The 12895-nt window shown below is 45.2% G+C and overlaps 1 protein-coding gene across 1 annotated transcript in view; it reads right to left on the bottom strand.

Moving 5' to 3' along the window:
- Nucleotides 1-12895, bottom strand: part of GEMIN5 (gem nuclear organelle associated protein 5) — a 42259-nt gene that overhangs the window by 3530 nt on the left and 25834 nt on the right. The window contains exons 19-25 of the mRNA XM_036240966.1: nt 11803-11898; nt 11317-11454; nt 10194-10341; nt 5394-5513; nt 4690-4900; nt 2461-2715; nt 739-901 (exon numbers count right to left, since the gene is read on the bottom strand). Of these exons, the coding sequence (XP_036096859.1) occupies nt 739-901; nt 2461-2715; nt 4690-4900; nt 5394-5513; nt 10194-10341; nt 11317-11454; nt 11803-11898 (1131 nt within the window). The remainder of the gene's footprint in view (nt 1-738; nt 902-2460; nt 2716-4689; nt 4901-5393; nt 5514-10193; nt 10342-11316; nt 11455-11802; nt 11899-12895) is intronic.

Raw genomic sequence — 12895 nt, 5'->3', positions numbered from 1 at the left:
TCTGCCAGAAATCTGGCCTCCTACCTGCATGCTGTTTCCTATCGCCTAAGAGTCAGACTCCAAGGGAAAGGGTAGTGATCCACGGGACCACCCGCCTTCCCCTAAAAGCCAAGCAAAGCTAAACATTTCCGGGCTTAGGACAATTTCTTGTTGCTATAGGCTACAGTTAGTCAAAGCATGACAGAAAAAGTATTCAGTCTGTTCTACTGTGTCTGTGAAAAAAATCACAGTGATTTAATTCAGTGACTAATTATGCAGCTCAAGGAATGTCTGTCTTTTTTTTTAATCCTCACCCAAGGGTATGTTTTTATTGATTTTAGAGAGAGAGGGAGGGAGAGAGAGAGAAACATTGATCAGTTGCCTCCTGTATGCACCCTGACCAGGGACTGAACCCGCAACTTAGGTATGTACCCTGATGGGGAATCAAACCCGCAACCTTTTGGGTGTACAGGAATGATGCTCCGACCAACTGAGCCACCTGGCCAGAGCAAGGAATGTCCATCTTTTGTGCTTGTCCAGTCTTACTAACTCATGAGTGTTTCTCTTACTCTTCAACTGTGTGTAAGAGAGTAAGTAGGAGGCAGTGAAGTAGGCAGGGCCAGGTAAGGGAAAACAGCTGTCATTCTGGCTACCCCTTCGGAGCCTAGGTAAATATTCCAACTTTCTATCAAAGACCCAGGGGCCGAGAATCTGCACTCCCGGAGCCATCTCATCCGCGGTGGGTGTGGGGTCATTTACCCTCAGGAAGAAAGGCTGAGTGCACCTCCTGCATGACGGCGAAGTTCCCCGAGTCGTAGCTCCGGACCACTGCCCGAAGCAGAGCTTCCACGGCCTTGTCCCAGGAGGCCACCTGCTGGCTCAGCACTGCCAAGGTCAGGTCATGGCAAATGTGAAGCAGGAGCTGGAGGGAGAAGCCAGAGTCTCCGCTTAACATCCTCCCACAGAAAGCACTAGGATGACGTGACACCACAAATGTTGCTATCGACTGCACTCGGACAGTAGCGCACACAGTGCACATTTAAGGAGGCTCCTCCCTGCACCATCCGTTTCTGCTCCCCCAGCTGAACTTTCATGTCTAGGTGCGCAGCAACCCACACTGTCTGAGTCCAAGTCTGTGCATGCTAAGACAATGTCTTCGCACGGGCATTTCATTAAAACAAAAAGTGAGTTTCTGGAACTAAAAGCTGTAATTAAAAAACAACAACAAACAAACCTGGAATATAATTAAGAAAATTAATCAATTTTAAGGGAACAATCTGACGAGTTTTGATAAATATATACATATATATGTGTGTATATATATGTAAACATAGACGCTATAATACAAACAAAAGCAGGGCACAGAACATTCTCACCTTTGTAGATAGTTCCACATGCCCCTCTGCAGCCACAGTCCCCTCTCCACCCCGGCCACCACTGATCTGGTTTTTGCCACTATAATTCTGTCTTTTCTAGAATTCGTACAAATGCAACTATACAGCACGTAGACTTTTGTGTCTTGGTTCTTTCGCTTATAACACTTTCAAGCTCCACTGATATCATGTGTGCATCACGAATGTCCCTTTGCACTGCTGCACGGTACAGTACTCGTCTGCATGGATATACCCAGGCCTGCACACCCCGCCGGCAGCTGAGGGACATCTGGGCTGTTTCTAGTTTTTGGCTATTGTGAACTAGCTGTAACTAATGTCTGTGCCCAAGTCTGTGGGACACCCAATTTCGTTTCTTTAGTGCACTGTCTAGTCAAGCGGGGTTGCTGGGTCACTGGGTAAGTGAATGTTTCACTTGACAAGAAACCGCCAAACTGTTTTCCAAAGTGTTACGCCCTTTGAGGAAATCTCATTCATCAATAATATAATAATATTCCCTTATTTTCAAAAGAGAAAGTAGGTAAATTGAGGTATATTCAAAGGATGGGTAGAATAATTATAATGAACCAATTTGATCTCTCTGCATCAACATGGCTAGATTTCTCAAACAATGGGCAGTGCAATAAGGCACAAAATACTGTATGTGGTCTGACGCAGGGGCTGTGTTTGGTGCAGGCTAGGGAAGGGGCACAGGCCTGAGGAATGGAACATGAGGGATTTCACCTGGATTGAATTTCTTTTACTGGAAAACAAAAGAAAATACAAAACAAACTCCCAAAGTACTATGAAGCAAAAATGACAAAATGCGAACATTTGTTACTTTTGGTCGATGGCTACTTACCTTATTCTCTGTGCTTTTCTATATATTTAGAATTCTTTTTTTTTTTCTTTTAGAAGGAAATGCCAATCTAAATCTAACTTCAGAGCTAAAGGGCTTTGGTTAGTCTGAAGGGGTCTTCTCAGGTTGCCCGGGCCCGCCGCAGTCTTTTCTAAGATGTAAACTGACACTGGACTTGTTTCCTTACACCAGACACAGAATGAGGAATCCCTACAACTGAGTGATTAATAGCAAAAGCGCACGCGGACGAACCTGTTTGAAAGGCGTGTTGTTGGTAGCAGATGGGTACTTGATGCTTTGCAGCTGCTGAACTGCCGCCCGGTAGTGCTCGGGGGCGCCGAGGCCGAAGGCGCTCTTCCACACGGCGATCACCCTCTCCGTGAGCAGCCCGTCGCTGTCTGCGGACCAGGCGTTGTAAGAGGAGGAAGAGCTCTCGCCCCCTGACGGCCGCCTGTTCTCCCAGTGCTTGGAGAGTAGCTCAAGAAGGCAAAACACCAGTCTCTGACCCTGGAAGCCAGGAACAGAGGAGAGGAACTGTGGTGCAGGGAAGTGTTTGACCGGCTGGACAGCCTCCCTGCTTCTCAGTCCCCCTTCACATCGGTAGCGACTGAACCCCCTTCGTGGTCTGCCTGTCCGATGTGAGTTGTGCTTAACAGGGGTAAGAGAGGTGATCTAGCAGACGGTTTGATGTCCTGTGGAGGAATTCCTATCCATAGCCCTTGGAGCCCAAACAACCATTTTTATACCATGGACCCGCAGCTACAGTCCTACCCCCTGCAATACGAGCCACGTGCAGATCAGCCAAGATCTGTGCCCCTGCCTGAGGAAAGGGTCTGGGCTCACCCACTCCCCTGCCCAAACGTGAGAGGAATAGCACACGGAGAAGAGCCGACTGGCAGAAGGTGCTGGAGCAGACGAACTAGATCTGAACGGGGCAGCGGTTGGGGGCGGGTCCACAGGACCAGCAGAGGGAGTCGGCCGGAAGGGAACAGAAACACGGAGAAAGACCTGGAGAGATTGTTTGTTGCTGGGTTTTCAGTTGCCTTGAAATTCCTTGTGTGCCCCTATAAATGCTATTTTCTCAATTCAGTTTGGGAAAGTTCCATAGTGCCAACATAGCCCTTATCAGAACAACACTAAGCATAAACTTACAGGTGCTGTTTAGAAGGAAAAAAGTAATGCTTAAATGTGGATAAATTAGAATCTCTTTAGGTTTCATAATTTTGTAAATCATATACCAAGTGACACTATCATTGAGGGTGTATTACTACTTTTGCCTCTTTTTAAATTTTTATTTCTTTTCTTTCTTCCTTTTTTTTAATCCTCACCTGAGGATATTTTTCTATTTATCATCAGACACAATGGGAGGCAGCGGGAGAGAGAGAAACATCGACGTGAGAGAGACACATGGACCGGCTGCCTCCCTCAGGACCCAGACCACAACTGATGCCCTTGTCTGGAATCAAACCCGCAACTCATTGGTCTGCGAGCCGACACTCCAACCTCGGAGCCAAACCGGCCAGAGCTGCCTCTTTTTTTAATTTGCAGTTCCAAGAAAGCTCCTTCCTCACCACCTACCATTTTTCTTGGACTTTGAATATTCAGCTAGGAACTATTTTTAGGCTCAGTTACTCTACAAGGGAAAGAGAAACTGAAAAAGTTCATGTTAGTATCTGACAAAGCAGTCATCCAACATGGACCATATGCTTATTTATTCTGGAAACTAGGCAAGAGTGCTGCAGCTTTTGATATTTTAAAAACATACATTTTTATTGATTTTTTTTTTTTTTTTTAGAGAGATAGGAACATCGATGTGAGAAACAGCGATTGGCTGCCTCCTGCATATGCACCCCCCCCCCCATGGGTATCGAGCCCTGACCAGGAATCGAACCGGGCCCTCTCAATCCATGGGACGGTGCTCAGTCCACTGAGCCACACTGGCCGGGCACTGCAGCTTTTAAAGTAATTTCAATTTTGATGTGTCAAAAAAGGCAGTAGGAACAATGAAAAAAGAAAGGCAGGGAAGTTACTCATTTTTAACCACGTGGGAACACAGCATTCACCAGAACATTCCCATCTCACCACACTTCTCTTGGCGCACAGCTGAAGAGGGGCTCCAGGCGGGGCACGTGCTCTGTCAGGGGCCACTCCCTCCCCCTCCAGGAAACCCCTCCTCTGTCACCGATGTGCCGATGACGTCAGTGAGCACGCACTAGGCTGCCAGGCAGGCAGGGGCTCAGCTGACTGGTCTGTTCATGGATGTTGCACACAAACTGAGTCAAGGGAATGAATGTGAATGAAAACATCATCTCCTACTCTGCACATGGCAACTGACAAGCCAGGGTACTTCAGGGGGCTAGTACGTCCAGGGTACCTGCCAAATTAGCACAGCTGTGCCGCTGGGTTATCCACCTGGCACTCAACGAGGAAAGGGTTCGGGGCCCTTCCTTCTTAAATACCGGGAGATGCAGCCGGACTGACCTTCAGACTTCCATGGAGCTGCAGGGCTTCTTGGGCTCCCACCCAGTTCCTGGCCAGCAGCAGCTCTTGGGCACACCTGAGAGCCAGGGAAGCAGACAGCTCCTCCTCTCCCGCGATGGACGCCAGCTCTGCGGCCGTTCTCAGGGATGCTGCGTCCCCCTTTTTGGCCAAAACTTTGGCTGCATCATAAGCGGAAGCAGCCCCTAAATAGCTACAACACAAAAGAAAACTCCGTGTCCTAAGCAGGTCTCCTATTCCTCCCCAGAGCGTCACATCATTTCTGTCAGCCTTTCTGGCCCCTGTGCCTTCCTGTGGTCCCAGGTGTGCCCTGGCCTCTACCACTGGCCGAGGCCAGCACATCAGAGAACGAGACAGCATCACATGGGCTAAAGACACAAAGGAATCTCAATACTTGCTCAACTGAACCCAAGCAGAGGAGTGATTCTCTTCCATTTTTCTTATTGGATGGTGCAGACATCTCTAAAGTTGTAATTTCTTACTGCTACTGGGTTTCTTGAATTATGATGATCTGCACACATACCAAGGAGGCAGGTCTTGATGAGTCTTACGAGCTAAGTTTAACACACATAGGCTGTTCTGTTTCCTAGTCACCTGGCCTGCACCTCTGAGCTGACCACTTTATTCTCATCCTGCTCTCCTGTGTCGCAGCTCTTCCAGGTCGGGGTGCCTCTCCTCGGGCTTACCATTTAGCAGCTACGGCATAATGGCCATCTTTTTCCAGGACGGCTCCCCAGCTGAGGTACAGGTCCTTCAGGATTGGGTCCTCTGGGCGCAGCCGGGCCTTGGCAACTGCAATGGCCTCCCTAGGGCAAGAGCAGACACTCACCAATCTGACAGGCTTCTCTGCAAGGGCCCCTGGGAGGGGCTGCTGGATCAGACAGACGGTCCCTCTGGGTGGTTCCAATGTATAAACTGCGTTCCTGTCTGTACCCACGGGAAGCTGAACCCCGTGCTGCGCTCCGTCTTCTCCCGGTCAGCAGTTCTGCGCACCCCCAGGCCCTTCCGGGGCTGCGGTCCGAACCCTCTCCGGGCTGCTCTGCCTGCTTCCCTCATGAACTCCCACTTTAAACTACAAACAGAAAATGTATTCTAATAATAATGCTAACAGGTTATTTGCCTTTTCGCTCTGTGCTGACATTTACACTGATGGTCCAACAGCAAGGGCAGATAGCTGCTGGCATCTGAGCAAGAAGCAAGGCAGTGGCCCTTGTAGTTTTGTTTTTTGTTGTTAATGAAACAAGGAGAGAGACGTCTTGATCAGTTGCCTCCGACACGTGCCCCAGCTGGGGCCGGAGATCAAACCTGCACCCAGGCACGTGCCCTTGACTGGGAATCAAACCTGCAACCCACGCACCAATGCTCTAACCACCGAGCAACACTGGCCAGGGCAGCTCTTGTAGTTTTTAAAAAAAGAATGGTCAGTGTCCTTGATGAAGCAGTAAAAATGATTAATTTTACTAAGTCCCTTAAGCCTATGCCTCTTTAATACTGTGTGACAAAGCAGGAGGGGCGTTTTGTACTCTTTGCCACACTGCCCAGGAGGAGGCTGACCCTAGGAACACGTGTCTGAGCTGCCTGCAAGCTGAGCCAGCTGCTCCCCCCTCCCCGGCCTCAGAGCTCCCCGAAAGACTGCCGAACAGACGACAGTTACTTAGTATTGGGTATTTGGCAGCCATTTTCTCAAAAATAAACAAAATAAACCTGTTCCTTCACAGAGCACTACCAACAGTATTGTTGCTAATGATAAAATTTGAGCTTTCAAGGGAAAATTAGAATTTTAGAAAAGTTGTGCCTCCCACTGTGGGCTTGACAGCCTCCCAAAAGTTAAAGACATTTACGATGAGACTGACGGTGATATTAAGGAATAGGATCTTTTTTGATATTTTATAATGAAACATGCTAGCATTTGGAAGACTGTATAACTCAGTGAACTAATATTTTCCAAATGACATACGACGTCTGAGTTGTAGGTATTTTAGGTTAAGGTGATATAGACAGAGCAATATTTAAGAAGTACTTTGAGAACTCAACTTCTAGCCATGATGGAGTAACAGTGACCAGACTTACCTCCCTGCCACGAAACTAAACAACTTGATAACATGCATGAAACAACTGTTTTCAGATACTGGGTGCCAGGCAGTGCAGGCCTGTCCTCCAGGGAAGGGAACCAGGAAGTGACCACCACCAGGGCTCCATAAGCGGTTTGCCTGTGGGGAGCCCAGCACAGCCTCAGCGGTGTCACTGGGACGAGGAGAGATGACCTGTGGGGAGCCCAGCACAGCCTCAGCGGTGTCACTGGGACGAGGAGAGATGACCTGTGGGGAGCCCAGCACAGTCTCAGCGGTGTCACTGGGACGAGGAGAGATGACCTGTGGGGAGCCCAGCACAGCCTCAGCGGTGTCACTGGGACGAGGAGAGATGACCTGTGGGGAGCCCAGCACAGCCTCAGCGGTGTCACTGGGACGAGGAGAGATGACCTGTGGGGAGCCCCAGCAGAGTCTCAGCAGTGTCACTGGGACGAGGAGAGATGAAGCACCTGGAATGTGAGCAGGAGGAAGAAGCTGTCCAGAGAAAGGACCCCAGAGCTCTGTTCAGGGACCCGCTGAGTCTACAAGCTGAGTCTGCATGTGTAGGAGACTCCTTAAGGCTGGACGAAGAACAGTCCGGGAATAATGTCCAGAGCTCACTCAGGACTTGGGGACTTTCTGAGTTCTGACCAGCCAGACATGTAAGCTCTGATGTGTTGACCATACAAGGCATTCAGTACAGACACGAGAAGGTAGGAGGGCAAACTAATTCCAGATTATGGATTTCTCTAACCTGTCCCAAGAAAGCTTCAGAACAAGCCATGAAAAGATCAAGCTGGTCCACAAGCAACTTTACTGCTTGCCTAAACAGAGTTCAGCGTTCCAAAGGAAGACAAAAAGAGGATAAACACAAAGTCTCACCAAAGCCACCATATCAAATGTCTGAAAATCAGTGATGGAGAAAGTGTTAAAAGCAGAGAAAAAGACACAGTTCCCATGTAACAAAGACAAGGGGAGGGTGAAGGGGGCAACGTGTGCCAAACCTAAGGCGATGGCAAGAAACTAGAGTACACAGTGGGCCTTCATTATAAAGTTTTACGATTGAAATTTATATATTATCAACCAATGTTACCCCAATAAATTAAAAAAATAAATAAATAAATGCAGTGGAGTCAAGTCAAAACCAACACAAGCCAAGAGAAACCAGAACGACAGCTTTGAAGTACTGAAAGACAAAAACTGTTGATGCAATTTGTCACCAGCAAAACCACACTACGGAAAACTGTTGTAGTTCTTCAGGTGAAGAAGGAATTGATGGCAGCTGGAAACTCAGATCTACATAGGAGAATGAAAAGTGCTGGAAATAAGTATGTGGGTGATTATAAAAAATTTTTAAATATAAAAACTTTTCCAACAGCAGAAAGGATAGGAGGGAGGAAAGAAATATGATGTATACAAGAAGTGGTACAATATTATCTGAAGGTAAACTGTGATCAATGAAAAAAGCTCATCCTAAACCCTCGGGTAACCATGAAAAAACAACAAAGGGGTGTAGCTAATAAGCCACTATTAGAGATTCAAAAAAGACAACAATACTCAGTTGATCCAAAATAAAGCAGGAAAAGAAGAAATGAACAAATAACAGATGGGATAAATAGCAAGATGGTGGATTTAAATCAATCATACTAATATTTACATTAAATGTAAGTGGCTAAACATTCCAATTAAAAGGAAGAGATTATCAGACTGGATAAAAAACAAAATCCAACTGTATGCTGGCTATAAGAAATATTTTGCTCCTTTTGTTTGTTGGTACTTAATCATGTACAGTCTTGCACCTCTTAAATGAGGTTTCAGTCAATGGTGAACTGCATAAACGATAGTGGCCTCAAAGATTATAATGGAGCTGAAATATTCCTATTGCCTAGTGACACTATAGCCATTATAAAGTCATAGTACAATGCTTTACTCATGTTTGTGATGATGCTGTTGTAAACCCACTGCACTGCCAGTTGTATAAAGGTATAGCATACAGCCCTGGGTGGTTCAGCTCAGCGGTTAGAGCGTCGGCCTGCGGTCTGGAGAGACCAAGGTTCGGTTTCCGCCAAGGGCACGTATCTCGGTTGCAGTTTGTCCCCGGTCCTGGTTGGGTGGCAGCCACTTGATGTGTCCCTTTCACGTCGATGTTTCTCTCTCTCTCTCTCTCCCTCCCTCTCACTCTATGTGAACAAAATATGGAAAAATGTCCTCGGGTGAGGATTAAAAAACAAACAAACAAATAAATAAAAGTATAGCACACAGTCGGCCCTTTTTTATGGATTAATCAGTTCCAGACTCTACTGGGATAAATGAATTTCCACGAAGAAGGATTCTTTATTTACTACGCAGTCGTCCGCTGCCACTTCGCGCTTCGACTTCCGCGGCTCACTCTATCACGGTGTTTCAAATCCTTCCACTTCGCGAAAGCTGAAGCACGAAGTGGCGACGACTGTATACATCACATACAACACACAATACTTAATGATAACAAATGACTATGCTATTGGTTTATGTCTTTACTATACTTTTTGTTATTGCTTTAAAGTGTACTCTTTCTCTTTCTACTTACACAAAACGTTTATTATAAAACAGTATGCTGTGTTACACGTGCAGAGGCCTCAGACACCTGGTGCTTGCCGTGTCTTGATTGCACTCTGTTCTCTTGTGCGTGATTTAATCTCGTGTTTTGTATAGTAACACGCTATACACTTTGTAGCCCGGGGGCAGTAGGCTCTTTCTACCAGCCCTCAGTCGACGTGTAGTAGGCTACACCGTCCGGGTGTGTGTGCATGCACTCATGATGTTCACACACGATGAAACTGCCTAGTGACGCGTTTCTCAGAATGCTCCCCCCGCTGTTAGGCAGCCCGTGACTGCAATGCAGTGAAAGAATAATAACTCGAACAGGAAGGATTTATACCAATCTCAGCAGACTGGTTACTTCCAGAGAAGGGAAGAGGACAGAATTAGGGAAAAACAATACAAGTAAATCTAGAACATTATACTTATAAAAACAACAACAAAAAACGAAAACCCAAATAACTGGGGCATATGGAGAGCTTCTGGGGTGGCTGGGAGATTCTCTCTTCATATGTGGAGCTTAGGAAGGGAGTTCCTCTTTTAATAATTCACTAAGCCTTCATTGATCTTATGCTGTCTCCTCTATTTGTGTTAAAGTAACACACACCGTAAAGAAGTTCACAGAAGTAAAGTTTAAAAAAGGATCAGTGGCACCTACTGATAAAAGTTAGTATTTGTTAGGTATAGGTGGGGTTGAGTGATGTTTGTTAAGCCAGTGCACATATATTTCTGTATGTTTCACAGGTTTAATCACTATAAAGGTTTTACGCTAGAGCTGTTAAGCAGATTAATTTCACATTATGTCCAACTCCTGTTCAACTGTAGGGTTATACAGACCTATAGAAGTGGTTTGACTTGAGCAGCTCCACAGCTTCATACACCTTGTGGACAGAAAGTAGGTGAGAGGCAGCCTTGACGTACTGGTCCTGAAAACACAGCTGTTTGGCGAAAGCTTCCACAGCCCACAGCCACACATGGTAGCCAGCTTGAGGGGGGGGGGGGGAAAGGTGGGTAAATAAGACGTTTAAGAAAAAAAAAAGCATACACATATGTACATTTGGGTTGAAAATGCCTTTTAGTCACTCTACTAAGCAGAAAATTTAGAATTCAGTTGCCACCATAGATCATTTGCTTCACCTACCCCTCCCCACACCCACATTTTGAAACATAAAATTGTTTCTTTGATTATGTAATACATACAAAATTAAAAAGTACAAAAAGTGTGGAAGTCAGGATAGGGGTTACCCTGGTTGGGGTGTGTGGATACTGACAGAAATGGAGCACGAGAGAAGGGTGCTGGTAATGTTATGGTTCTTGATATGGGTGCTGGTTACAAGGGTGTATTCAGTTTGCGAAGTCCATGATACACTCACTGACTGTGTGTGTGTGCGTGTGTGTAATGTGAATAAAAAGCTAAAAAACTGGGCATGGCGTAAAAGGTTTCTTTGTTATCCTAGCACCTCCCACTCATATTGTCCAAATTCCTTTCCCTAGAGATAATCGTTGTTACTAGTTCCATTTGAAACCTTTGGAATTAGAGTCTGAATACACAACCACACATGTATAAGTATCAATGACAGAGTATTAAACATTCAGTTGTGCATCTACCTTGCTTCTTTTCACTCACTACTCTGGAGTTCCATCCATATTAGGATGCACAGAGCTGCCTCATTTTTTTGGTATCTGTAGGAGTTTCTACTGTATAGACGTAACCAGTCTCTCACTGACACACACAGAGGCTGTTGTGATCTTTTGCTATTACAAATAATGCTGCAACAATCGTCTATGAATACATGTTATTTTGCACATGTGAGTAGAGTTAAATTCCCACAATTAGAATGGCCGAGTCAAGGGGGATGTGCATTTTACATTTATTAGACGTGGCTAAAATGTCCTTCAAGACTCTGTCCATCATGAGTGGGCATCCCAGAGATCATAGTTTTTGTTGAAAAGAACATACCAACTGGTGCCATAGCCACGAGATTGTCTGTTAGTTCCCCTCTTTCCGCTGCAGTCTGGAGAACACCTTTCAGATCGCCTTTCCAAAGCATAAGCTGGTGATATAACTCAGGGTGGCCATTCTCCAAGTGACCCTTTCCTATTTGGAGGAGAGAGCATGTTTGGAAGGTGATCAGAAACATCCGTTTACATTAACTTCTACACAAAGGCAAGATAAAAGAGAGGAACAGAATCCTAGAACACATAGTCACTCGCTGATGGAGAAGTCACCTGTCCACCCACTCACTTTCACTCAGTCACTCAGAGTGACCACTGTGTGTCTAGGGTCCTATGACAGAGGCAAGGGTCTGTGAGTATCCAAACCTACTTAGTTGACATGTAAAAGTAGCCATTACAAGGCCCCAGGGCGGCAGCCATAAGAGAGGAATGTGCAAGCATTGGGGAAGCACACAGCTGGAGGGGACCACGTTGACCGGACGTGCCTCACCTTCAACTTCCATCATTCTGTACAGAGTAGCCCTGTCTGTGAACAGCCCCAGGTGAAATCTTTCCTCAAGATCGGCAGACACATCCTCATTTAGCTCTGCTAATTCAAAAGACAAAAAATAAATAAAAAATAAAAAGATCAGACGACGTGATTACACAGGTACTGTTTTCTGTCTAATGCCTAGAATACCAATTTCAGACCCTGAGAAAGAGTCCTATGCCCTCATTTATCCTAAATGAGACCTCTGCTGGTTACAAAGGCACCAAAATAGGAAAATATTTCCAGGTGTTAAGCTTAGCTTGGGCCAATCCAATGAAACAATTTAGCTTATAGTTTGGTCAAAAAAAGACTTGTGGAGTCGGGGAGGAATGTAAAAAGCCAACTCCAAATTTAATATGTATTTAAATGCAGTAAAAACCAAAAACCAAGAAAACTAACAAGTAAAGAAATGTCCTGAATGTTTACTGAGATCCACCACAAGGGATCCAGTATTTATTCTGTTTTTTAAAAAGTCAGTGAGTAATTTTCCAATAAGGAAAATAATGTAAAACTACATGGTAAATTGTGTAAGCTATAAGAAGTCATCACAAAGTTCCAGAAAGAAAGCTATATATATAATAAGAGCATAAAACATCTCTAGAGGGAGATAAGAAACTGATAATAATCTGGCCTTGGGGAGAAATGAAGGGGAGTGGGTGTTAGGGGTGGGAGGGAAATTTACTTTCTTTTTATACTGCTTGACTTTCATTTTATCATTTGCATCCCATTTCAACATGTAAAAGTCAAAGTTAAAAATATATAATTGCTACGATATCAAAATAGGCATTAGATGAAGGCTGGGAAAATTAAAACCAAAAAACTTTCTGTAAATAAAATCTTCCATTAATTTTTTTTAAAGGAACTGCCATATTGTGGTATATTTCCAATAAGCAAATAATTTTGTTTCTAGATGAAGATACTGTTGATTCATGCTGAGATATTTAAGCTATTATACCAATTACAGAACACAGATGGCTGGTAACAACTTGATTTACAACATAAAAGCAGAGCATTTCACACCAAAGGCACTGGAGAGTGCTGACAGAAGTTAGGG

Source organism: Molossus molossus, unplaced genomic scaffold, assembly GCF_014108415.1.
Source record: "Molossus molossus isolate mMolMol1 unplaced genomic scaffold, mMolMol1.p scaffold_m16_p_4, whole genome shotgun sequence".
Classification (NCBI taxonomy): Eukaryota; Metazoa; Chordata; class Mammalia; order Chiroptera; family Molossidae; genus Molossus; species Molossus molossus.
Note: the sequence above shows the minus strand (reverse complement) of the source record. Positions and strands in the feature narration are given on the sequence as shown.